The following is a 24,801-nucleotide window of genomic DNA, read 5'->3' on the forward strand; positions in this document are numbered from 1 at the left end:
CGATTAATTGCTAAAGAAACTTTTTACGCAGCCCTTAGTAATTGCAATCATTGTCTCTGTCCATTTGCCATCACTGGCTTAAACATAAACAATCGTCAAAATTTTTGCTGCGTACACAGGAAAAATCGTAAGGGGTACCCAGATTGCAGGTCGATAAAATTAATGCACGTTTCCCGCTCACTTGTGAGCCATCTGCATTTGTATAATGAACGTTGAAGCCGAGGAATGTGTACCGGATGCAGCAACAGCCTGCAAGCGCCTGAAGCGCACACACTCCAAAGACGAAAGTTGCAGCGAAGAAGCAGCAGCAGCTGCTGCTGATGGATCTAAAGTGGACTTAATATTGGTTGGGTAAGTGGCAGCAATTGCATATTTTCACCACACTGATTGATTTTTACCGACGCGCAGTAAGGAGGCAAACGTGGCCGCAAATACCCACAACAACAACAACAACAACAACAGAAACAAAAGCGAATCAGAACTGGGCACTGGCAATGTGGCGTCTGCAGCTGACGCTGACAAAAACACAATGGTCGATACGTCGAGCGAAACATTATCTGATCTAATCTTGGAGACCGAATCTTGTTCTCCACGCCTATTTCCCATTCGTGACAGTTTCGACTCCACTGATGAGCCGGCAATTATTAACCCGCCGGATATATTTTCTGATAGTTCAAGCTCCAATCCGTTTCTGGATTTATTACCGGGCGAGCCAGGATATGTTGCACGCAACAACACGGCTCGTAACAATGGTGATGGCAATGCCGAAAACGTCGATGCAGCTGCCAGCTCGCGTACATTTAATCGACCACGCACGCAGCGGACTCGCTCTTATCGCTCCACATTATCAAACTTGGAGTCCAGCAGCAGTGCCAGCGGAAGCGACCTTCAATATAACAGTGATACCAATGATGCGGATGTGGATGAGGACGACGCTGATGTGGCAGCGGAGGCAGCAAATGCCGAGGAGGATGAATCTCGTTCGCCGGAGGCTCAGTTGCTAGACGAAAGCAGCTCCGACTCGAGCGGCGCGTTCTGGAACCGCTTCTACACGTCTAGCAATGAGGAAAACGATTCCGTAAGTTATTCCAACAATGGATCAGTTTAATATGCGCATACTTTAAATGCGTATGAAGGATATTAGGTTTTTGTGTGTATATAGCAGGCAGAAGGGAGCCTGTCTTGTTCAGGACATTAGAGCTGAGTCGATATGGTCATGTAGCCATGAATACCTTAAAAGTAGGCTCTCGCAATATGAAAAGTATCGCAAAAAGAACAAAGCCCGGCTGCTGTCAGGCTCATCCGCACTCTTGTTTCCATTTAAAAACATTCAAAACTTTTAAATGAAATATGTTCCACAAAAAGAGGAAAATTTTGATTCAAATGTCAGAAGCAATAGAGCATAGAAGTAAATCCGGTTGGGAATAAAGCATTTAGTAGTCTAGAGCTGTAAGAAAAACTATATACGAATCTAAAAAATATTTAACAATATGTTTTTTCCCGTAAGTTGAGAGCTCTTTCATATATAATAGTAAATATTTTTGTGACCACAATCCATGCAGGACGACGACTACAATGAGGCGGAAGCGAATCCCGCCGATAAGGAACAAATCGAGATAGCCGTTAACAAGGTGCTGTGCAAATCGAAACCGTCCTACAACTGGAACTTTGCACAGGAACTGATGCGGCGCGAACATAACCTGTTCAATCGGATTGGATGGCGTGGCGGGCACACCTCGGCCCTGAGCTTCGGTCAGGGCTATTACGGCTCGCGGCAGGTTGTCGAGCGTATGAAGCTGATGAATGCTTTGAGCATGCATCGTTGCTGCGTTAATTGCTTGAGCTTTAATCGTACCGGAGATCTCATTTGCTCCGGCTCCGACGATCTCAGCATCATTGTTTGGGACTGGGCGAACGGCAGGCCAAGACACAGCTTCAAATCTGGCCACAGCTTGAACATATTCCAAACAAAGTTCATTGACAGCGTCGGCTGCCTGGACGTCGTATCCTCCAGCCGTGACGGCCAGGTACGACGCGCCGTCATACCGCCATCTGGCAGCAGCAGCATCAAGCCCGTACGTCTCTACAGCCATAACGATGCAGTCCACAAACTGGTTGTGGTGCCGCACAGCAAGCACGAGGTGATCAGCGCCGGCGAGGATGCGGCGGTCAAACATTTTGATTTGCGCACCAATGCATGCACGACAATGCTCCGATGCGTCTCCAGCGACGACAATAGACGCGTTCGTCTGTTCAGCATTGCCCACCACCCATATGTGCCGGAGTTTTGTGTCAGCGGCTCTGATGACAAGCTGCGCGTCTACGATAAGCGCAAGCTGACCAGCCCCGTACACGAAATGACGCCCAAGGATCTAAAAGATGTGAGCCTCAATTTGAAATTCACACATTTGTAACAATAACAGACGAAATTCCCCCTCTTCGTGTAGACGAAGATCACGCAGATCACATGCGCGGTCTACAATCACAGCGGCAGCGAAATTCTCGCCTCCTACAGCGATGCGGGCATTTATCTATACGACAGCCGAAACTACAAGGATGGCGAATTTCTGCACTCCTATGAAGGACATATGTAAGAAACGCAACAAGAACAAGACTATATTCGGCCCGCCGAAGATAAGATACCCTCTATAATTATATGCTCCTTTCTAAAGCCTATACATGAATACATACATGCATATATGTATATATATATATGTACCAAGATACATACACACTTGTACATACTAAGGTACATACAAACTTACAAAAAAAAAAGGAAAACAAAAAATACCAAAAAAAAACTACACTAACAGCTTACTTAAATTTTTGAGAATCGCGAAGTAGAGCACTTGATAAAAACGTTTTGTTTAAATTTGCAGCACAGCGAAAAATAAGCTTGGCATTCATGCATGCATGCATACACAAACTCACATAAATATATACAATATGTACAAAACTTGTATCCTATGTAGACAGAGATCAAAATATCCCACCCCCATAACTCGGTCAAATCTCATCATATTTTCACGAGGTTTGGCTTTTTCTTCATGGTTTTCCATCTACATTAATCTGGTATAATAATCTGAAAACCGATTTTTTAGTCGGAATTCATGTCCAAATCTTACCTCAAGATTAGTATATAGACAAGGGTCAAAATTTACAACCCTATAACTCGGTCAAATCTCAACCGATTTTCACGAAATTTGTATTTTTCTTAATGGTTTTCCGGCTAGATTAATCTGGCATTAAAATCTGAACACCGAAATTTTAGTCAAAATTCATGTCCAAATGTTACCCCAATTCATGTCCATTTCTTACCCCAAGATTAGTATATAGACATGGGTCAAAATGTACAACCCCATAACTCGGTCAAATCTCAACCGATTTTCACGAAATTTGTATTTTTCTTAATGGTTTTCCGGCTAGATTAATCTGGCATTAAAATCTGAACACCGATTTTTTAGTCAAAATTCATGTCCAAATCTTACCCCAAGGTGCGTATATAGACATAGATCAAAATTTCCCACCCCCATAACTCGGTCAAATCTCATCATATCTTCACGAGGCTTGGCTTTTTCTTCATGGTTTTCCCTCTAGATTAATCTGGTATAATAATCTGAAAACCGATTTTTTAGTCGGAATTCATGTCCAAATCTTACCTCAAGATTAGTATATAGACATGGGTCAAAATTTACAACCCCAAAACTCGGTCAAATCTCAACCGATTTTCACGAAATTTGTATTTTTCTTAATGGTTTTCCGGCTAGATTAATCTGGCATTAAAATCTGAACACCGAAATTTTAGTCAAAATTCATGTCCTAATCTAATCCCAAGGTTCGTATATAGACATAGATCAAAATTTCCCACCCCCATAGCTCGGTCAAATCTCATCATATTTTCACGAGGCTTGGCTTTTTCTTCATGGTTTTCCCTCTAGATTAAAATGGTATAATAATCTGAAAACCGATTTTTTAGTCGGAATTCATGTCCAAATCTTGCCCCAAGATTAGTATATAGACATGGGTCAAAATTTACAACCCCTTCACTCGGTTAAATCTCAACCGATTTTCACGAAATTTGTATTTTTCTTAATGGTTTTCCGGCTAGATTAATCTGGCATTAAAATCTGAACACCGAAATTTTAGTCAAAATTCATGGTCAAATCTTACCCCAAGGTTCGTATATAGACATAGATCAAAATTTCCCACCCCCATAACTCGGTCAAGATTAGTATATAGACATGGGTCAAAATTTACAACCCCAAAACTCGGTCAAATCTCAACCGATTTTCACGAAATTTGTATTTTTCTTAATGGTTTTCCGGCTAGATTAATCTGGCATTAAAATCTGAACACCGAAATTTTAGTCAAAATTCATGTCCTAATCTAATCCCAAGGTTCGTATATAGACATAGATCAAAATTTCCCACCCCCATAGCTCGGTCAAATCTCATCATATTTTCACGAGGCTAGGCTTTTTCTTCATGGTTTTCCCTCTAGATTAAAATGGTATAATAATCTGAAAACCGATTTTTTAGTCGGAATTCATGTCCAAATCTTGCCCCAAGATTAGTATATAGACATGGGTCAAAATTTACAACCCCTTCACTCGGTTAAATCTCAACCGATTTTCACGAAATTTGTATTTTTCTTAATGGTTTTCCGGCTAGATTAATCTGGCATTAAAATCTGAACACCGAAATTTTAGTCAAAATTCATGGTCAAATCTTACCCCAAGGTTCGTATATAGACATAGATCAAAATTTCCCACCCCCATAACTCGGTCAAATCTCATCATATTTTCACGAGGCTTGGCTTTTTCTTTATGGTTTTCCCTCTAGATTAATCTGGTATAATAATCTGAAAACCGATTTTTTAGTCGGAATTCATGTCCAAATCTTACCTCAAGATTAGTATATAGACATGGGTCAAAATTTACAAACCCATAACTCGGTTAAATCTCAACCGATTTTCACGAAATTTGTATTTTTCTTAATGGTTTTCCGGCTAGATTAATCTGGCATTAAAATCTGAACACCGAAATTTTAGTCAAAATTCATGTCCTAATCTAATCCCAAGGTTCGTATATAGACATAGATCAAAATTTCCCACCCCCATAACTCGGTCAAATCTCATCATATTTTCACGAGGCTTGGCTTTTTCTTTATGGTTTTCCCTCTAGATTAATCTGGTATAATAATCTGAAAACCGATTTTTTAGTCGGAATTCATGTCCAAATCTTACCTCAAGATTCGTATATAGACATGGGTCAAAATTTACAAACCCATAACTCGGTCAAATCTCAACCGATTTTCACGAAATTTGTATTTTTCTTAATGGTTTTCCGGCTAGATTAATCTGGCATTAAAATCTGAACACCGATTTTTTAGTCAAAATTCATGTCCAAATCTTACCCCAAGGTGCGTATATAGACATAGATCAAAATTTCCCACCCCCATAACTCGGTCAAATCTCATCATATTTTCACGAGGCTTGGCTTTTTCTTCATGGTTTTCCCTCTAGATTAATCTGGTATAATTTTTAGTCGGAATTCATGTCCATTTCTTACCCCAAGATTAGTATATAGACATGGGTCAAAATTTACAACCCCATAACTCGGTCAAATCTCAACCGATTTTCACGAAATTTGTATTTTTCTTAATGGTTTTCCGGCTAGATTAATCTGGCATTAAAATCTGAACACCGATTTTTTAGTCAAAATTCATGTCCAAATCTTACCCCAAGGTGCGTATATAGACATAGATCAAAATTTCCCACCCCCATAACTCGGTCAAATCTCATCATATTTTCACGAGGCTTGGCTTTTTCTTCATGGTTTTCCCTCTAGATTAATCTGGTATAATAATCTGAAAACCGATTTTTAGTCGGAATTCATGTCCATTTCTTACCCCAAGATTAGTATATAGACATGGGTCAAAATTTACAACCCCATAACTCGGTCAAATCTCAACCGATTTTCACGAAATTTGTATTTTTCTTAATGGTTTTCCGGCTAGATTAATCTGGCATTAAAATCTGAACACCGAAATTTTAGTCAAATTTCATGTCCAAATCTTACCCCAAGGTTCGTATATAGACATAGATCAAAATTTCCCACCCCCATAACTGGGTCAAATCTAATCATATTTTCACGAGGTTTGGCTTTTTCTTCATGGTTTTCCCTCTAGATTAAAATGGTATAATAATCTGAAAACCGATTTTTTAGTCGGAATTCATGTCCAAATCTTACCCCAAGATTAGTATATAGACATGGGCCAAATTTACAACCCCATAACTCGGTCAAATCTCAACGGATTTTCACGAAATTTGTATTTTTCTTAATGGTTTTCCGGCTAGATTAATCTGGCATTAAAATCTGAACACCGATTTTTTAGTCAAAATTCATGTCCAAATCTTACCCCAAGGTGCGTATATAGACATAGATCAAAATTTCCCACCCCCATAACTCGGTCAAATCTCATCATATTTTCACGAGGCTTGGCTTTTTCTTCATGGTTTTCCCTCTAGATTAATCTGGTATAATTTTTAGTCGGAATTCATGTCCATTTCTTACCCCAAGATTAGTATATAGACATGGGTCAAAATTTACAACCCCATAACTCGGTCAAATCTCAACCGATTTTCACGAAATTTGTATTTTTCTTAATGGTTTTCCGGCTAGATTAATCTGGCATTAAAATCTGAACACCGATTTTTTAGTCAAAATTCATGTCCAAATCTTACCCCAAGGTGCGTATATAGACATAGATCAAAATTTCCCACCCCCATAACTCGGTCAAATCTCATCATATTTTCACGAGGCTTGGCTTTTTCTTCATGGTTTTCCCTCTAGATTAATCTGGTATAATAATCTGAAAACCGATTTTTAGTCGGAATTCATGTCCATTTCTTACCCCAAGATTAGTATATAGACATGGGTCAAAATTTACAACCCCATAACTCGGTCAAATCTCAACCGATTTTCACGAAATTTGTATTTTTCTTAATGGTTTTCCGGCTAGATTAATCTGGCATTAAAATCTGAACACCGATTTTTTAGTCAAAATTCATGTCCAAATCTTACCCCAAGGTGCGTATATAGACATAAATCAAAATTTCCCACCCCCATAACTCGGTCAAATCTCATCATATTTTCACGAGGCTTGGCTTTTTCTTCATGGTTTTCCCTCTAGATTAATCTGGTATAATAATCTGAAAACCGATTTTTTAGTCGAAATTCATGTCCAAATCTTACCCCAAGATAAGTATATAGACATCGGTCAAAATTTACAACCCCATAACTCGGTCAAATCTCAACCGATTTTCACGAAATTTGTATTTTTCTTAATGGTTTTCCGGCTAGATTAATCTGGCATTAAAATCTGAACACCGATTTTTTAGTCAAAATTCATGTCCAAATCTTACCCCAAGGTGCGTATATAGACATAGATCAAAATTTCCCACCCCCATAACTCGGTCAAATCTCATCATATTTTCACGAGGCTTGGCTTTTTCTTCATGGTTTTCCCTCTAGATTAATCTGGTATAATAATCTGAAAACCGATTTTTTAGTCGAAATTCATGTCCAAATCTTACCCCAAGATAAGTATATAGACATCGGTCAAAATTTACAACCCCATAACTCGGTCAAATCTCAACCGATTTTCACGAAATTAGTATTTTTCTTAATGGTTTTCCGGCTAGATTAATCTGGCATTAAAATCTGAACACCGAAATTTTAGTCAAAATTCATGTCCAAATCTTACCCCAAGGTGCGTATATAGACATAAATCAAAATTTCCCACCCCCATAACTCGGTCAAATCTCATCATATTTTCACGAGGCTTGGCTGTTACTTCATGGTTTTCCATCTAGATTAATCTGGTATAATAATCTGAAAACCGATTTTTTAGTCGAAATTCATGTCCAAATCTTACCCCAAGATAAGTATATAGACATCGGTCAAAATTTACAACCCCATAACTCGGTCAAATCTCAACCGATTTTCACGAAATTAGTATTTTTCTTAATGGTTTTCCGGCTAGATTAATCTGGCATTAAAATCTGAACACCGATTTTTTAGTCAAAATTCATGTCCAAATCTTACCCCAAGGTGCGTATATAGACATAGATCAAAATTTCCCACCCCCATAACTCGGTCAAATCTCATCATATTTTCACGAGGCTTGGCTTTTTCTTCATGGTTTTCCCTCTAGATTAATCTGGTATAATAATCTGAAAACCGATTTTTAGTCGGAATTCATGTCCATTTCTTACCCCAAGATTAGTATATAGACATGGGTCAAAAACTACAACCCCATAACTCGGTCAAATCTCAACCGATTTTCACGAAATTTGTATTTTTCTTAATGGTTTTCCGGCTAGATTAATCTGGCATTAAAATCTGAACACCGAAATTTTAGTCAAAATTCATGTCCAAATCTTACCCCAAGGTTCGTATATAGACATAGATCAAAATTTCCCACCCCCATAACTCGGTCAAATCTAATCATATTTTCACGAGGTTTGGCTTTTTCTTCATGGTTTTCCCTCTAGATTAAAATGGTATAATAATCTGAAAACCGATTTTTTAGTCGGAATTCATGTCCAAATCTTACCCCAAGATTAGTATATAGACATGGGCCAAATTTACAACCCCATAACTCGGTCAAATCCCAACGGATTTTCACGAAATTTGTATTTTTCTTAATGGTTTTCCGGCTAGATTAATCTGGCATTAAAATCTGAACACCGATTTTTTAGTCAAAATTCATGTCCAAATCTTACCCCAAGGTGCGTATATAGACAGAGATCAAAATTTCCCACCCCCATAACTCGGTCAAATCTCATCATATTTTCACGAGGCTTGGCTTTTTCTTCATGGTTTTCCATCTAGATTAATCTGGTATAATAATCTGAAAACCGATTTTTTAGTCGGAATTCATGTCCAAATCTTACCCCAAGATTAGTATATAGACATGGGTCAAAATTTACAACCCCATAACTCGGTCAAATCTCAACCGATTTTCACGAAATTTGTATTTTTCTTAATGGTTTTCCGGCTAGATTAATCTGGCATTAAAATCTGAACACCGATTTTTTAGTCAAAATTCATGTCCAAATCTTACCCCAAGGTGCGTATATAGACATAGATCAAAATTTCCCACCCCCATAACTCGGTCAAATCTCATCATATTTTCACGAGGCTTGGCTTTTTCTTCATGGTTTTCCCTCTAGATTAATCTGGTATAATAATCTGAAACCCGATTTTTAGTCGGAATTCATGTCCATTTCTTACCCCAAGATTAGTATATAGACATGGGTCAAAAACTACAACCCCATAACTCGGTCAAATCTCAACCGATTTTCACGAAATTTGTAATTTTCTTAATGGTTTTCCGGCTAGATTAATCTGGCATTAAAATCTGAACACCGAAATTTTAGTCAAATTTCATGTCCAAATCTTACCCCAAGGTTCGTATATAGACATAGATCAAAATTTCCCACCCCCATAACTCGGTCAAATCTAATCATATTTTCACGAGGTTTGGCTTTTTCTTCATGGTTTTCCCTCTAGATTAATCTGGTATAATAATCTGAAAACCGATTTTTTAGTCGGAATTCATGTCCAAATCTTACCCCAAGATTAGTATATAGACATGGATTTTCACGAAATTTGTATTTTTCTTAATGGTTTTCCGGCTAGATTAATCTGGCATTAAAATCTGAACACCGATTTTTTAGTCAAAATTCATGTCCAAATCTTACCCCAAGGTGCGTATATAGACATAGATCAAAATTTCCCACCCCCATAACTCGGTCAAATCTCATCATATTTTCACGAGGCTTGGCTTTTTCTTCATGGTTTTCCCTCTAGATTAATCTGGTATAATAATCTGAAAACGGATTTTTTAGTCGGAATTCATGTCCATTTCTTACCCCAAGATTAGTATATAGACATAGGTCAAAATTTACAACCCCATAACTCGGTCAAATCTCAACCGATTTTCACGAAATTTGTATTTTTCTTAATGGTTTTCCGGCTAGATTAATCTGGCATTAAAATCTGAACACCGATTTTTTAGTCAAAATTCATGTCCAAATCTTACCCCAAGGTGCGTATATAGACAGAGATCAAAATTTCCCACCCCCATAACTCGGTCAAATCTCATCATATTTTCACGAGGCTTGGCTTTTTCTTCATGGTTTTCCCTCTAGATTAATCTGGTATAATAATCTGAAAACCGATTTTTAGTCGGAATTCATGTCCATTTCTTACCCCAAGATTAGTATATAGACATGGGTCAAAATTTACAACCCCATAACTCGGTCAAATCTCAACCGATTTTCACGAAATTTGTATTTTTCTTAATGGTTTTCCGGCTAGATTAATCTGGCATTAAAATCTGAACACCGATTTTTTAGTCAAAATTCATGTCCAAATCTTACCCCAAGGTGCGTATATAGACATAGATCAAAATTTCCCACCCCCATAACTCGGTCAAATCTCATCATATTTTCACGAGGCTTGGTTTTTTATTCATGGTTTTCCCTCTAGATTAATCTGGTATAATAATCTGAAAACCGATTTTTAGTCGGAATTCATGTCCATTTCTTACCCCAAGATTAGTATATAGACATGGGTCAAAAACTACAACCCCATAACTCGGTCAAATCTCAACCGATTTTCACGAAATTTGTATTTTTCTTAATGGTTTTCCGGCTAGATTAATCTGGCATTAAAATCTGAACACCGAAATTTTAGTCAAAATTCATGTCCAAATCTTACCCCAAGGTTCGTATATAGACATAGATCAAAATTTCCCACCCCCATAACTCGGTCAAATCTAATCATATTTTCACGAGGTTTGGCTTTTTCTTCATGGTTTTCCCTCTAGATTAAAATGGTATAATAATCTGAAAACCGATTTTTTAGTCGGAATTCATGTCCAAATCTTACCCCAAGATTAGTATATAGACATGGGCCAAATTTACAACCCCATAACTCGGTCAAATCCCAACGGATTTTCACGAAATTTGTATTTTTCTTAATGGTTTTCCGGCTAGATTAATCTGGCATTAAAATCTGAACACCGATTTTTTAGTCAAAATTCATGTCCAAATCTTACCCCAAGGTGCGTATATAGACAGAGATCAAAATTTCCCACCCCCATAACTCGGTCAAATCTCATCATATTTTCACGAGGCTTGGCTTTTTCTTCATGGTTTTCCATCTAGATTAATCTGGTATAATAATCTGAAAACCGATTTTTTAGTCGGAATTCATGTCCAAATCTTACCCCAAGATTAGTATATAGACATGGGTCAAAATTTACAACCCCATAACTCGGTCAAATCTCAACCGATTTTCACGAAATTTGTATTTTTCTTAATGGTTTTCCGGCTAGATTAATCTGGCATTAAAATCTGAACACCGATTTTTTAGTCAAAATTCATGTCCAAATCTTACCCCAAGGTGCGTATATAGACATAGATCAAAATTTCCCACCCCCATAACTCGGTCAAATCTCATCATATTTTCACGAGGCTTGGCTTTTTCTTCATGGTTTTCCCTCTAGATTAATCTGGTATAATAATCTGAAACCCGATTTTTAGTCGGAATTCATGTCCATTTCTTACCCCAAGATTAGTATATAGACATGGGTCAAAAACTACAACCCCATAACTCGGTCAAATCTCAACCGATTTTCACGAAATTTGTAATTTTCTTAATGGTTTTCCGGCTAGATTAATCTGGCATTAAAATCTGAACACCGAAATTTTAGTCAAATTTCATGTCCAAATCTTACCCCAAGGTTCGTATATAGACATAGATCAAAATTTCCCACCCCCATAACTCGGTCAAATCTAATCATATTTTCACGAGGTTTGGCTTTTTCTTCATGGTTTTCCCTCTAGATTAATCTGGTATAATAATCTGAAAACCGATTTTTTAGTCGGAATTCATGTCCAAATCTTACCCCAAGATTAGTATATAGACATGGATTTTCACGAAATTTGTATTTTTCTTAATGGTTTTCCGGCTAGATTAATCTGGCATTAAAATCTGAACACCGATTTTTTAGTCAAAATTCATGTCCAAATCTTACCCCAAGGTGCGTATATAGACATAGATCAAAATTTCCCACCCCCATAACTCGGTCAAATCTCATCATATTTTCACGAGGCTTGGCTTTTTCTTCATGGTTTTCCCTCTAGATTAATCTGGTATAATAATCTGAAAACGGATTTTTTAGTCGGAATTCATGTCCATTTCTTACCCCAAGATTAGTATATAGACATAGGTCAAAATTTACAACCCCATAACTCGGTCAAATCTCAACCGATTTTCACGAAATTTGTATTTTTCTTAATGGTTTTCCGGCTAGATTAATCTGGCATTAAAATCTGAACACCGATTTTTTAGTCAAAATTCATGTCCAAATCTTACCCCAAGGTGCGTATATAGACAGAGATCAAAATTTCCCACCCCCATAACTCGGTCAAATCTCATCATATTTTCACGAGGCTTGGCTTTTTCTTCATGGTTTTCCCTCTAGATTAATCTGGTATAATAATCTGAAAACCGATTTTTAGTCGGAATTCATGTCCATTTCTTACCCCAAGATTAGTATATAGACATGGGTCAAAATTTACAACCCCATAACTCGGTCAAATCTCAACCGATTTTCACGAAATTTGTATTTTTCTTAATGGTTTTCCGGCTAGATTAATCTGGCATTAAAATCTGAACACCGATTTTTTAGTCAAAATTCATGTCCAAATCTTACCCCAAGGTGCGTATATAGACATAGATCAAAATTTCCCACCCCCATAACTCGGTCAAATCTCATCATATTTTCACGAGGCTTGGTTTTTTATTCATGGTTTTCCCTCTAGATTAATCTGGTATAATAATCTGAAAACCGATTTTTAGTCGGAATTCATGTCCATTTCTTACCCCAAGATTAGTATATAGACATGGGTCAAAAACTACAACCCCATAACTCGGTCAAATCTCAACCGATTTTCACGAAATTTGTAATTTTCTTAATGGTTTTCCGGCTAGATTAATCTGGCATTAAAATCTGAACACCGAAATTTTAGTCAAATTTCATGTCCAAATCTTACCCCAAGGTTCGTATATAGACATAGATCAAAATTTCCCACCCCCATAACTCGGTCAAATCTAATCATATTTTCACGAGGTTTGGCTTTTTCTTCATGGTTTTCCCTCTAGATTAATCTGGTATAATAATCTGAAAACCGATTTTTTAGTCGGAATTCATGTCCAAATCTTACCCCAAGATTAGTATATAGACATGGATTTTCACGAAATTTGTATTTTTCTTAATGGTTTTCCGGCTAGATTAATCTGGCATTAAAATCTGAACACCGATTTTTTAGTCAAAATTCATGTCCAAATCTTACCCCAAGGTGCGTATATAGACATAGATCAAAATTTCCCACCCCCATAACTCGGTCAAATCTCATCATATTTTCACGAGGCTTGGCTTTTTCTTCATGGTTTTCCCTCTAGATTAATCTGGTATAATAATCTGAAAACGGATTTTTTAGTCGGAATTCATGTCCATTTCTTACCCCAAGATTAGTATATAGACATAGGTCAAAATTTACAACCCCATAACTCGGTCAAATCTCAACCGATTTTCACGAAATTTGTATTTTTCTTAATGGTTTTCCGGCTAGATTAATCTGGCATTAAAATCTGAACACCGATTTTTTAGTCAAAATTCATGTCCAAATCTTACCCCAAGGTGCGTATATAGACATAGATCAAAATTTCCCACCCCCATAACTCGGTCAAATCTCATCATATTTTCACGAGGCTTGGCTTTTTCTTCATGGTTTTCCCTCTAGATTAATCTGGTATAATAATCTGAAAACCGATTTTTAGTCGGAATTCATGTCCATTTCTTACCCCAAGATTAGTATATAGACATGGGTCAAAAACTACAACCCCATAACTCGGTCAAATCTCAACCGATTTTCACGAAATTTGTAATTTTCTTAATGGTTTTCCGGCTAGATTAATCTGGCATTAAAATCTGAACACCGAAATTTTAGTCAAATTTCATGTCCAAATCTTACCCCAAGGTTCGTATATAGACATAGATCAAAATTTCCCACCCCCATAACTCGGTCAAATCTAATCATATTTTCACGAGGTTTGGCTTTTTCTTCATGGTTTTCCCTCTAGATTAATCTGGTATAATAATCTGAAAACCGATTTTTTAGTCGGAATTCATGTCCAAATCTTACCCCAAGATTAGTATATAGACATGGATTTTCACGAAATTTGTATTTTTCTTAATGGTTTTCCGGCTAGATTAATCTGGCATTAAAATCTGAACACCGATTTTTTAGTCAAAATTCATGTCCAAATCTTACCCCAAGGTGCGTATATAGACATAGATCAAAATTTCCCACCCCCATAACTCGGTCAAATCTCATCATATTTTCACGAGGCTTGGCTTTTTCTTCATGGTTTTCCCTCTAGATTAATCTGGTATAATAATCTGAAAACGGATTTTTTAGTCGGAATTCATGTCCATTTCTTACCCCAAGATTAGTATAGACATAGGTCAAAATTTACAACCCCATAACTCGGTCAAATCTCAACCGATTTTCACGAAATTTGTATTTTTCTTAATGGTTTTCCGGCTAGATTAATCTGGCATTAAAATCTGAACACCGATTTTTTAGTCAAAATTCATGTCCAAATCTTACCCCAAGGTGCGTATATAGACAGAGATCAAAATTTCCCACCCCCATAACTCGGTCAAATCTCATCATATTTTCACGAGGCTTGGCTTTTTCTTCATGGTTTTCCCTCTAGATTAATCTGGTATAATAATCTGAAAACCGATTTTTTAGTCAAAATTCATGTCCAAATCTTACCCCAAGATAAGTATATAGACATCGGTCAAAATTTACAACCCCATAACTCGGTCAAATCTCAACCGATTTTCACGAAATTTGTATTTTTCTTAATGGTTTTCCGGCTAAATTAATCTGGCATTAAAATATGAACACCGATTTTTTAGTCGAAATTCATGTCCAAATCTTACCCCAAGGTGCGTATATAGACATAGATCAAAATTTCCCACCCCCATAACTCGGTCAAATCTCATCATATTTTCACGAGGCTTGGCTTTTTCTTCATGGTTTTCCCTCGAGATTAATCTGGTATAATAATCTGAAAACCTATTTTTAGTCGAAATTCATGTCCATTTCTTACCCCAAGATTAGTATATAGACATGGGTCAAAATTTACAACCCCAATAACTCGGTCAAATCTCAACCGATTTTCACGAAATTTGTATTTTTCTTAATGGTTTTCCGGCTAGATTAATCTGGCATTAAAATCTGAACACCGAAATTTTAGTCAAAATTCATGTCCAAATCTTACCCCTTCGTATATAGACATAGATCAAAATTTCCCACCCCCATAACTCGGTCAAATCTAATCATATTTTCACGAGGTTTGGCTTTTTCTTCATGGTTTTCCCTCTAGATTAAAATGGTATAATAATCTGAAAACCGATTTTTTAGTCGGAATTCATGTCCAAATCTTACCCCAAGATTAGTATATAGACATGGGCCAAATTTACAACCCCATAACTCGGTCAAATCTCAACGGATTTTCACGAAATTTGTATTTTTCTTAATGGTTTTCCGGCTAGATTAATCTGGCATTAAAATCTGAACACCGATTTTTTAGTCAAAATTCATGTCCAAATCTTACCCCAAGGTGCGTATATAGACAGAGATCAAAATTTCCCACCCCCATAACTCGGTCAAATCTCATCATATTTTCACGAGGCTTGGCTTTTTCTTCATGGTTTTCCATCTAGATTAATCTGGTATAATAATCTGAAAACCGATTTTTTAGTCGGAATTCATGTCCAAATCTTACCCCAAGATTAGTATATAGACATCGCTCAAAATTTACAACCCCATAACTCGGTCAAATCTCAACCGATTTTCACGAAATTTGTATTTTTCTTAATGGTTTTCCGGCTAGATTAATCTGGCATTAAAATCTGAACACCGAAATTTTAGTCAAAATTCATGTCCAAATCTTACCCCAAGGTGCGTATATAGACATAAATCAAAATTTCCCACCCCCATAACTCGGTCAAATCTCATCATATTTTCACGAGGCTTGGCTTTTACTTCATGGTTTTCCATCTAGATTAATCTGGTATAATAATCTGAAAACCGATTTTTTAGTCAAAATTCATGTCCAAATCTTACCCCAAGATAAGTATATAGACATGGTTCCAAATTTACAACCCCATAACTCGGTCAAATCTCAACCGATTTTCACAAAATTTGTATTTTTCTTAATGGTTTTCCGGCTAGATTAATCTGGCATTAAAATCTGAACACCGAAATTTTAGTCAAAATTCATGTCCAAATCTTACCCCAAGGTTCGTATATAGACATAGATCAAAATTTCCCACCCCCATAACTCGGTCAAATCTAATCATATTTTCACGAGGTTTGGCTTTTTCTTCATGGTTTTCCCTCTAGATTAAAATGGTATAATAATCTGAAAACCGATTTTTTAGTCGGAATTCATGTCCAAATCTTACCCCAAGATTAGTATATAGACATGGGCCAAATTTACAACCCCATAACTCGGTCAAATCTCAACGGATTTTCACGAAATTTGTATTTTTCTTAATGGTTTGCCGGCTAGATTAATCTGGCATTAAAATCTGAACACCGATTTTTTAGTCAAAATTCATGTCCAAATCTTACCCCAAGGTGCGTATATAGACAGAGATCAAAATTTCCCACCCCATAACTCGGTCAAATCTCATCATATTTTCACGAGGCTTGGCTTTTTCTTCATGGTTTTCCATCTAGATTAATCTGGTATAATAATCTGAAAACCGATTTTTTAGTCGGAATTCATGTCCAAATCTTACCCCAAGATAAGTATATAGACATCGGTCAAAATTTACAACCCCATAACTCGGTCAAATCTCAACCGATTTTCACGAAATTTGTATTTTTCTTAATGGTTTTCCGGCTAGATTAATCTGGCATTAAAATCTGAATACCGAAATTTTAGTCAAAATTCATGTCCAAATCTTACCCCAAGGTGCGTATATAGACATAAATCAAAATTTCCCACCCCCATAACTCGGTCAAATCTCATCATATTTTCACGAGGCTTGGCTTTTACTTCATGGTTTTCCATCTAGATTAATCTGGTATAATAATCTGAAAACCGATTTTTTAGTCAAAATTCATGTCCAAATCTTACCCCAAGATAAGTATATAGACATGGTTCCAAATTTACAACCCCATAGCTCGGTCAAATCTCAACCGATTTTCACGAAATTTGTATTTTTCTTAATGGTTTTCCGGCTAGATTAATCTGGCATTAAAATCTGAACACCGATTTTTTAGTCAATATTCATGTCAAAATCTTACCCCAAGGTGCGTATATAGACATAGATCAAAATTTCCCACCCCCATAACTCGGTCAAATCTCATCATATTTTCACGAGGCTTGGCTTTTTCTTCATGGTTTTCCCTCTAGATTAATCTGGTATAATAATCTGAAAACCGATTTTTTAGTCAAAATTCATGTCCAAATCTTACCCCAAGATAAGTATATAGACATCGGTCAAAATTTACAACCCCATAACTCGGTCAAATCTCAACCGATTTTCACGAAATTTGTATTTTTCTTAATGGTTTTCCGGCTAAATTAATCTGGCATTAAAATATGAACACCGATATTTTAGTCGAAATTCATGTCCAAATCTTACCCCAAGGTGCGTATATAGACATAGATCAAAATTTCCCACCCCCATAACTCGGTCAAATCTCATCATATTTTCACGAGGCTTGGCTTTTTCTTCATGGTTTTCCCTCTAGATTAATCTGGTATAATAATCTGAAAACCGATTTTTTAGTCGAAATTCATGTCCAAATCTTACCCCAAGATTAGTATATAGACATGGGCCAAATTTACAACCCCATAACTCGGTCAAATCTCAACGGATTTTCACGAAATTTGTATTTTTCTTAATGGTTTTCCGGCTAGATTAATCTGGCATTAAAATCTGAACACCGATTTTTTAGTCAAAATTCATGTCCAAATCTTACCCCAAGGTGCGTATATAGACATAGATCAAAATTTCCCACCCCCATAACTCGGTCAAATCTCATCATATTTTCACGAGGCTTGGCTTTTTCTTCATGGTTTTCCCTCTAGATTAATCTGGTATAATAATCTGAAAACCTATTTTTAGTCGAAATTCATGTCCATTTCTTACCCCAAGATTAGTATATAGACATGGGTCAAAATTTACAACCCCATAACTCGGTCAAATCTCAACCGATTTTCACGAAATTTGTATTTTTCTAAATGGTTTTCCGGCTAGATTAATCTGGCATTAAAATCTGAACACCGAAATTTTAGTCAAAATTCATGTCCAAATCTTACCCCAAGGTTCGTATATAGACATAGATCAAAATTTCCCACCCCCATAACTCGGTCAAATCTAATCATATTTTCACGAGGTTTGGCTTTTTCTTCATGGTTTTCCCTCTAGATTAAAATGGTATAATAATCTGAAAACCGATTTTTTAGTCGGAATTCATGTCCAAATCTTACCCCAAGATTAGTATATAGACATGGGCCAAATTTACAACCCCATAACTCGGTCAAATCTCAACGGATTTTCACGAAATTTGTATTTTTCTTAATGGTTTTCCGGCTAGATTAATCTGGCATTAAAATCTGAACACCGATTTTTTAGTCAAAATTCATGTCCAAATCTTACCCCAAGGTGCGTATATAGACATAGATCAAAATTTCCCACCCCCATAACTCGGTCAAATCTCATCATATTTTCACGAGGCTTGGCTTTTTCTTCATGGTTTACCGTCTAGATTAATCTGGTATAATAATCTGAAAACGGATTTTTTAGTCGGAATTCATGTCCATTTCTTACCCCAAGATTAGTATATAGACATAGGTCAAAATTTACAACCCCATAACTCGGTCAAATCTCAACCGATTTTCACGAAATTTGTATTTTTCTTAATGGTTTTCCGGCTAGATTAATCTGGCATTAAAATCTGAACACCGATTTTTTAGTCAAAATTCATGTCCAAATCTTACCCCAAAGTGCGTATGTAGACATAGATCAAAATTTCCCACCCCCATAACTCGGTCAAATCTCATCATATTTTCACGAGGCTTGGCTTTTTCTTCATGGTTTTCCATCTAGATTAATCTGGTATAATAATCTGAAAACCGATTTTTTAGTCGAAATTCATGTCCAAATCTTACCCCAAGATAAGTATATAGACATCGGTCAAAATTTACAACCCCATAACTCGGTCAAATCTCAACCGATTTTCACGAAATTTGTATTTTTCTAAATCTTACCCCAAGATAAGTATATAGACATCGGTCAAAATTTACAACCCCATAACTCGGTCAAATCTCAACCGATTTTCACGAAATTTGTATTTTTCTAAATGGTTTTCCGGCTAGATTAATCTGGCATTAAAATCTGAACACCGAAATTTTAGTCAAAATTCATGTCCAAATCTTACCCCAAGGTTCGTATATAGACATAGATCAAAATTTCCCACCCCCATAACTCGGTCAAATCTCATCATATTTTCACGAGGCTTGGCTTTTTCTTCATGGTTTTCCCTCTAGATTAATCTGGTATAATAATCTGAAAACCGATTTTTTAGTCAAAATTCATGTCCAAATCTTACCCCAAGATAAGTATACAGACATCGGTCAAAATTTACAACCCCATAACTCGGTCAAATCTCAACCGATTTTCACGAAAGTTGTATTTTTCTTAATGGTTATCCGGCTAAATTAATCTGGCATTAAAATCTGAACACCGATTTTTTAGTCAAAATTCATGTCCAAATCTTACCCCAAGGTGCGTATATAGACATAGATCAAAATTTCCCACCCCCATAACTCGGTCAAATCTCATCATATTTTCACGAGGCTTGGCTTTTTCTTCATGGTTTACCGTCTAGATTAATCTGGTATAATAATCTGAAAACGGATTTTTTAGTCGGAATTCATGTCCATTTCTTACCCCAAGATTAGTATATAGACATAGGTCAAAATTTACAACCCCATAACTCGGTCAAATCTCAACCGATTTTCACGAAATTTGTATTTTTCTTAATGGTTTTCCGGCTAGATTAATCTGGCATTAAAATCTGAACACCGATTTTTTAGTCAAAATTCATGTCCAAATCTTACCCCAAAGTGCGTATGTAGACATAGATCAAAATTTCCCACCCCCATAACTCGGTCAAATCTCATCATATTTTCACGAGGCTTGGCTTTTTCTTCATGGTTTTCCATCTAGATTAATCTGGTATAATAATCTGAAAACCGATTTTTTAGTCGGAATTCATGTCCAAATCTTACCCCAAGATAAGTATATAGACATCGGTCAAAATTTACAACCCCATAACTCGGTCAAATCTCAACCGATTTTCACGAAATTTGTATTTTTCTAAATCTTACCCCAAGATAAGTATATAGACATCGGTCAAAATTTACAACCCCATAACTCGGTCAAATCTCAACCGATTTTCACGAAATTTGTATTTTTCTAAATGGTTTTCCGGCTAGATTAATCTGGCATTAAAATCTGAACACCGAAATTTTAGTCAAAATTCATGTCCAAATCTTACCCCAAGGTTCGTATATAGACATAGATCAAAATTTCCCACCCCCATAACTCGGTCAAATCTCATCATATTTTCACGAGGCTTGGCTTTTTCTTCATGGTTTTCCCTCTAGATTAATCTGGTATAATAATCTGAAAACCGATTTTTTAGTCAAAATTCATGTCCAAATCTTACCCCAAGATAAGTATACAGACATCGGTCAAAATTTACAACCCCATAACTCGGTCAAATCTCAACCGATTTTCACGAAAGTTGTATTTTTCTTAATGGTTATCCGGCTAAATTAATCCGGCATTAAAATCTGAACACCGATTTTTTAGTCGAAATTCATGTCCAAATCTTACCCCAAGGTGCGTATATAGACATAGCTCAAAATTTCCCACCCCCATAACTCGGTCAAATCTCATCATATTTTCACGAGGCTTGGCTTTTTCTTCATGGTTTTCCCTCTAGATTAATCTGGTATAATAATCTGAAAACCGATTTTTAGTCGGAATTCATGTCCATTTCTTACCCCAAGATTAGTATATAGACATGGGTCAAAATTTACAACCCCATAACTCGGTCAAATCTCAACCGATTTTCACGAAATTTGTATTTTTCTTAATGGTTTTCCGGCTAGATTAATCTGGCATTAAAATCTGAACACCGATTTTTTAGTCAAAATACATGTCCAAATCTTACCCCAAGGTGCGTATATAGACATAGATCAAAATTTCCCACCCCCATAACTCGGTCAAATCTCATCATATTTTCACGAGGCTTGGCTTTTTCTTCATGGTTTTCCCTCTAGATTAATCTGGTATAATAATCTGAAAACGGATTTTTTAGTCGGAATTCATGTCCATTTCTTACCCCAAGATTAGTATATAGACATAGGTCAAAATTTACAACCCCATAACTCGGTCAAATCTCAACCGATTTTCACGAAATTTGTATTTTTCTTAATGGTTTTCCGGCTATATTAATCTGGCATTAAAATCTGAACACCGATTTTTTAGTCAAAATTCATGTCCAAATCTTACCCCAAGGTTCGTATATAGACATAGATCAAAATTTCCCACCCCCATAACTCGGTCAAATCTCATCATATTTTCACGAGGTTTGGCTTTTTCTTCATGGTTTTCCATCTAGATTAATCTGGTATAATAATCTGAAAACCGATTTTTTAGTCGGAATTCATGTCCATTTCTTACCCCAAGATTAGTATATAGACATAGGTCAAAATTTACAACCCCATAACTCGGTCAAATCTCAACCAATTTTCACGAAATTTGTATTTTTCCTAATGGTTTTCCGGCTAGATTAATCTGGCATTAAAATCTGAACACCGATTTTTAGTCAAAATTCATGTCCAAATCTTACCCCAAGGTGCGTATATAGACATAGATCAAAATTTCTCACCCCCATAACTCGGTCAAATCTCATCATATTTTCACGAGGTTTGGCTTTTTCTTTATGGTTTTCCATCTAGATTAATCTGGTATAATAATCTGAAAACCGATTTTTTAGTCGGAATTCATGTGAAAATCTTACCCCTAAGATTCGTATATAGACATAGGTCAAAATTTCCAATCCACACTTTGTTGGATTACAACCTTAATTTATTAAATTATAAATGTCCACTTACCGTGCTCTGAGCCAGAACCGAGGTTTTCAAATATGAAACCCCAGGCCTACGAACCGAATGGTAAATGCGTTTGGATATGCGTTGCATATTCTGTGACACAATCCTAATACCCGCTGGGAGGGTATACAAATATTTATATATGTAAACGGCAATTTAATACTTCCGTATTCAATTTACAGCAATAGCCGCACCATTAAAGGGGTCAACTTCTTTGGACCGCACTCGGAGTACATAATAAGTGGAAGCGACTGTGGCAACATCTTTTTCTGGGACAAGAACACCGAGGCGGTGATTAACTTTGTGAAGGGCGATCATGCCGGCGTGGTCAACTGCCTGGAGCAGCATCCATCGATGCCTGTGCTGGCCACTTCTGGGCTGGATCACAACGTTAAGATTTGGACACCCAGCGGCCTGAGCGAAGCTGTAAGTTGACTTAGTTTACTCGTTTGGGGTGAAACTAATTTCTAAATTTAGGAGGTGCCGCGCACGGATGCGCTGAAGGAGACGCTGCAGAGGAACTTTAGACGCAGTCTGTTGGACGTTGGCGACTTTGACATTAATCAGATTCATTATTTCATACGTCAGCTGATCGAGCCACGTCGCAGTGCAGGTGGTGCAGCAGGCGGCGGTGAACAGGGTGGTCCGCGGGAGCGCAATCGTAATCTTTTCCGGAGCAGCAGCAGTAGTAGCAGCAGCAGCATCAGCTCCAGTCCCGGCAATGCCGACGCCGCCGCCAACCAGGAACCGCCGCGTCGCCGAGACAGCAATCCAAGCAGCTCCGATGAGGGCAATGCCGATCCGCTTGGCTGCCGCTCGCAATGAGAAGGAAGAACTGCATCATCCGTCACCCTATTAGCGTTGTCATTAATCCAAAGTCTACATAACGTATTCGTGTTTGGTTTCCTGGTCTTTAAAAGTCCCGGAAAGCATGCATTATTTGTTTTTCATTATTTTTTATATATTTTTTGTCTGTTGCGAGCACCTGAAAGTTTGCGAGCTCTACGTCTTTTATTTGAAAGCGTTTTCAAATGCTGTGAATATACAAATAAGCGCGCCCATATTCTAATTTTGAACAATTTCCAATAAATACCACACGCATCGAAGAACATAATGTGCGTTTGTTTGTGTCTTGTTTCTCCTTGTATGAATAAAATATACGTCTCATTTAATCGTTGGTCTGGCAGATGAGCGCTACGCTCCGCTTCACCCAGTGAGAGGCCTTCATCTGTGTGTTGAGCAGCAGCGGAACCACATAGTTGGTGGAGTGTCCGGTCGTGGATAGCGTGCCCTTACGCTCGCCCGTCTTGTACAGCGGGCAGCGATAACGCGTGCCCTCGGTGACCTCCATTAGGGTTATTGGCCGGAAGTAGATGACGGGCATCACGTACATGAGTACCTTTGGCAGCTGTTCAACCAACATGTTCTGTTCCCAGTGCCAGCGTGCGCCCTCCAGGAAGAGGCCGTTGCAGTAGACACCGTCATCGGGCGCCACGCTTTTTGTCTCCACCTTGAGCACGTCGTAGTCGAAGGTGAGCGTATCAATTGGTATTTTATATTTTCGGGCATAATTCTGCATGGCGCCGGTGAGGAAAGCCTGCGTAAAAAAGAAACCCGACAGCCAGAAGGTGGGCGGCTTGCCCACCCGATGCCATAAATGCAGCCAATTAAGACGCTTGTACAGATCCTGTACATAGGCGCCGAGTGGCTTGAGACAGGGGTAGGACTTGCTCATCCACTTGAGCGGTATACGATTGAATTTCATGGCGGTCATTACATTTTCCAAATCGGGCGTCATCACAATGATGCCCTTTATGCCCATGGCCAGGTCGCGGCATGAGGCGCGAATCTCTTTCTGTAGCTTCAGAAAGCGTTCCATTTCCTGAACGACAACCGTGTTCATTGATTCATTGTAATCAACTGGATATTTCTCGGCAGCCGCCTCGATGTCCATGTCGGGCGGCATTTCCGTTTCGATCTGTTTAATCGTATTGAGTACCATTTGCTCCGGACTAATGCCGCCGCTCGCCGTGCCCGCCGCCTCGCTGCCTAGCAGCAAAATCATCGAGTCCAGCAGAGTTTTGGTCGTCTGCAAGTCTCGCGTAATGCCCGAATTCGCGTGCAGGCCATAAACCTCAGGCGGCGCCAGCGACGGCATGCTCTCGTCTAGATAGCGCAGAATCTCCCGATGCTCCGTCTTACGCGGCAATATGTAACGATCGTCGGCGGCAAAGCGGAATCGGTTGTCGGACACCACCTGCGGATTGCAAAAGTCCGCAAGAATCGTGACAATCGCGCGCCTGTCCCAATTATCCGTGACTCGTCCGCCATAGTTGCACTCGCTAGTCAGATACGAGATGGCGTCATACGGCACGTGCTCGTACTGGTTGAGCAGCATCTGCAAGGCAGGACATCAACATGGTTAATATAAATAGAACAAG

The 24,801-nt window shown here is 37.8% G+C and overlaps 2 protein-coding genes across 3 annotated transcripts in view; one reads left to right on the plus strand and one right to left on the minus strand.

Annotated features, from left to right (window-relative positions):
• On the plus strand, positions 1–23,474 carry LOC6636853 (DDB1- and CUL4-associated factor 8). 2 transcript variants are annotated; one of them, XM_002060247.4, is made up of 6 exons: positions 1–351; positions 409–1,078; positions 1,563–2,381; positions 2,448–2,590; positions 22,543–22,786; positions 22,838–23,474. In XM_002060247.4, the coding sequence occupies exons 1-6, from the start codon at positions 206–208 to the stop codon at positions 23,183–23,185; spliced, it is 2,370 nt and encodes a 789-aa protein (XP_002060283.1). In that variant the 5' UTR covers positions 1–205; the 3' UTR covers positions 23,186–23,474. The 2 variants fall into 2 exon arrangements, with proteins under 2 accessions (XP_002060283.1, XP_015023703.1); XM_015168217.3 differs by lacking the exons at positions 1–351; positions 409–1,078 and adding an exon at positions 1,367–1,502.
• Positions 23,464–24,801, minus strand: part of Dhc62B (Dynein heavy chain at 62B) — a 12,612-nt gene continuing 11,274 nt past the window's right edge. The window contains exon 9 of the mRNA XM_002060246.4: positions 23,464–24,758. Coding sequence (XP_002060282.2) covers positions 23,529–24,758 — 1,230 coding nt within the window. The 3' untranslated portion in view covers positions 23,464–23,528. The remainder of the gene's footprint in view (positions 24,759–24,801) is intronic.

The sequence above is a fragment of the Drosophila virilis genome, chromosome 3 (assembly GCF_030788295.1).
Source record: "Drosophila virilis strain 15010-1051.87 chromosome 3, Dvir_AGI_RSII-ME, whole genome shotgun sequence".
Taxonomy (NCBI): Eukaryota; Metazoa; Arthropoda; class Insecta; order Diptera; family Drosophilidae; genus Drosophila; species Drosophila virilis.

Excerpts from the sequence above, each read along its gene's own strand:
- LOC6636853 (XM_002060247.4), top strand. The coding sequence starts at position 206 with ATGAACGTTGAAGCCGAGGAATGTGTACCGGATGCAGCAACAGCCTGC. Across the intron at positions 1,079-1,562 it reads GCAATGAGGAAAACGATTCC|GACGACGACTACAATGAGGC; the intron begins GTAAGTTATTCC and ends CAATCCATGCAG. Across the intron at positions 22,787-22,837 it reads CCAGCGGCCTGAGCGAAGCT|GAGGTGCCGCGCACGGATGC; the intron begins GTAAGTTGACTT and ends TTCTAAATTTAG.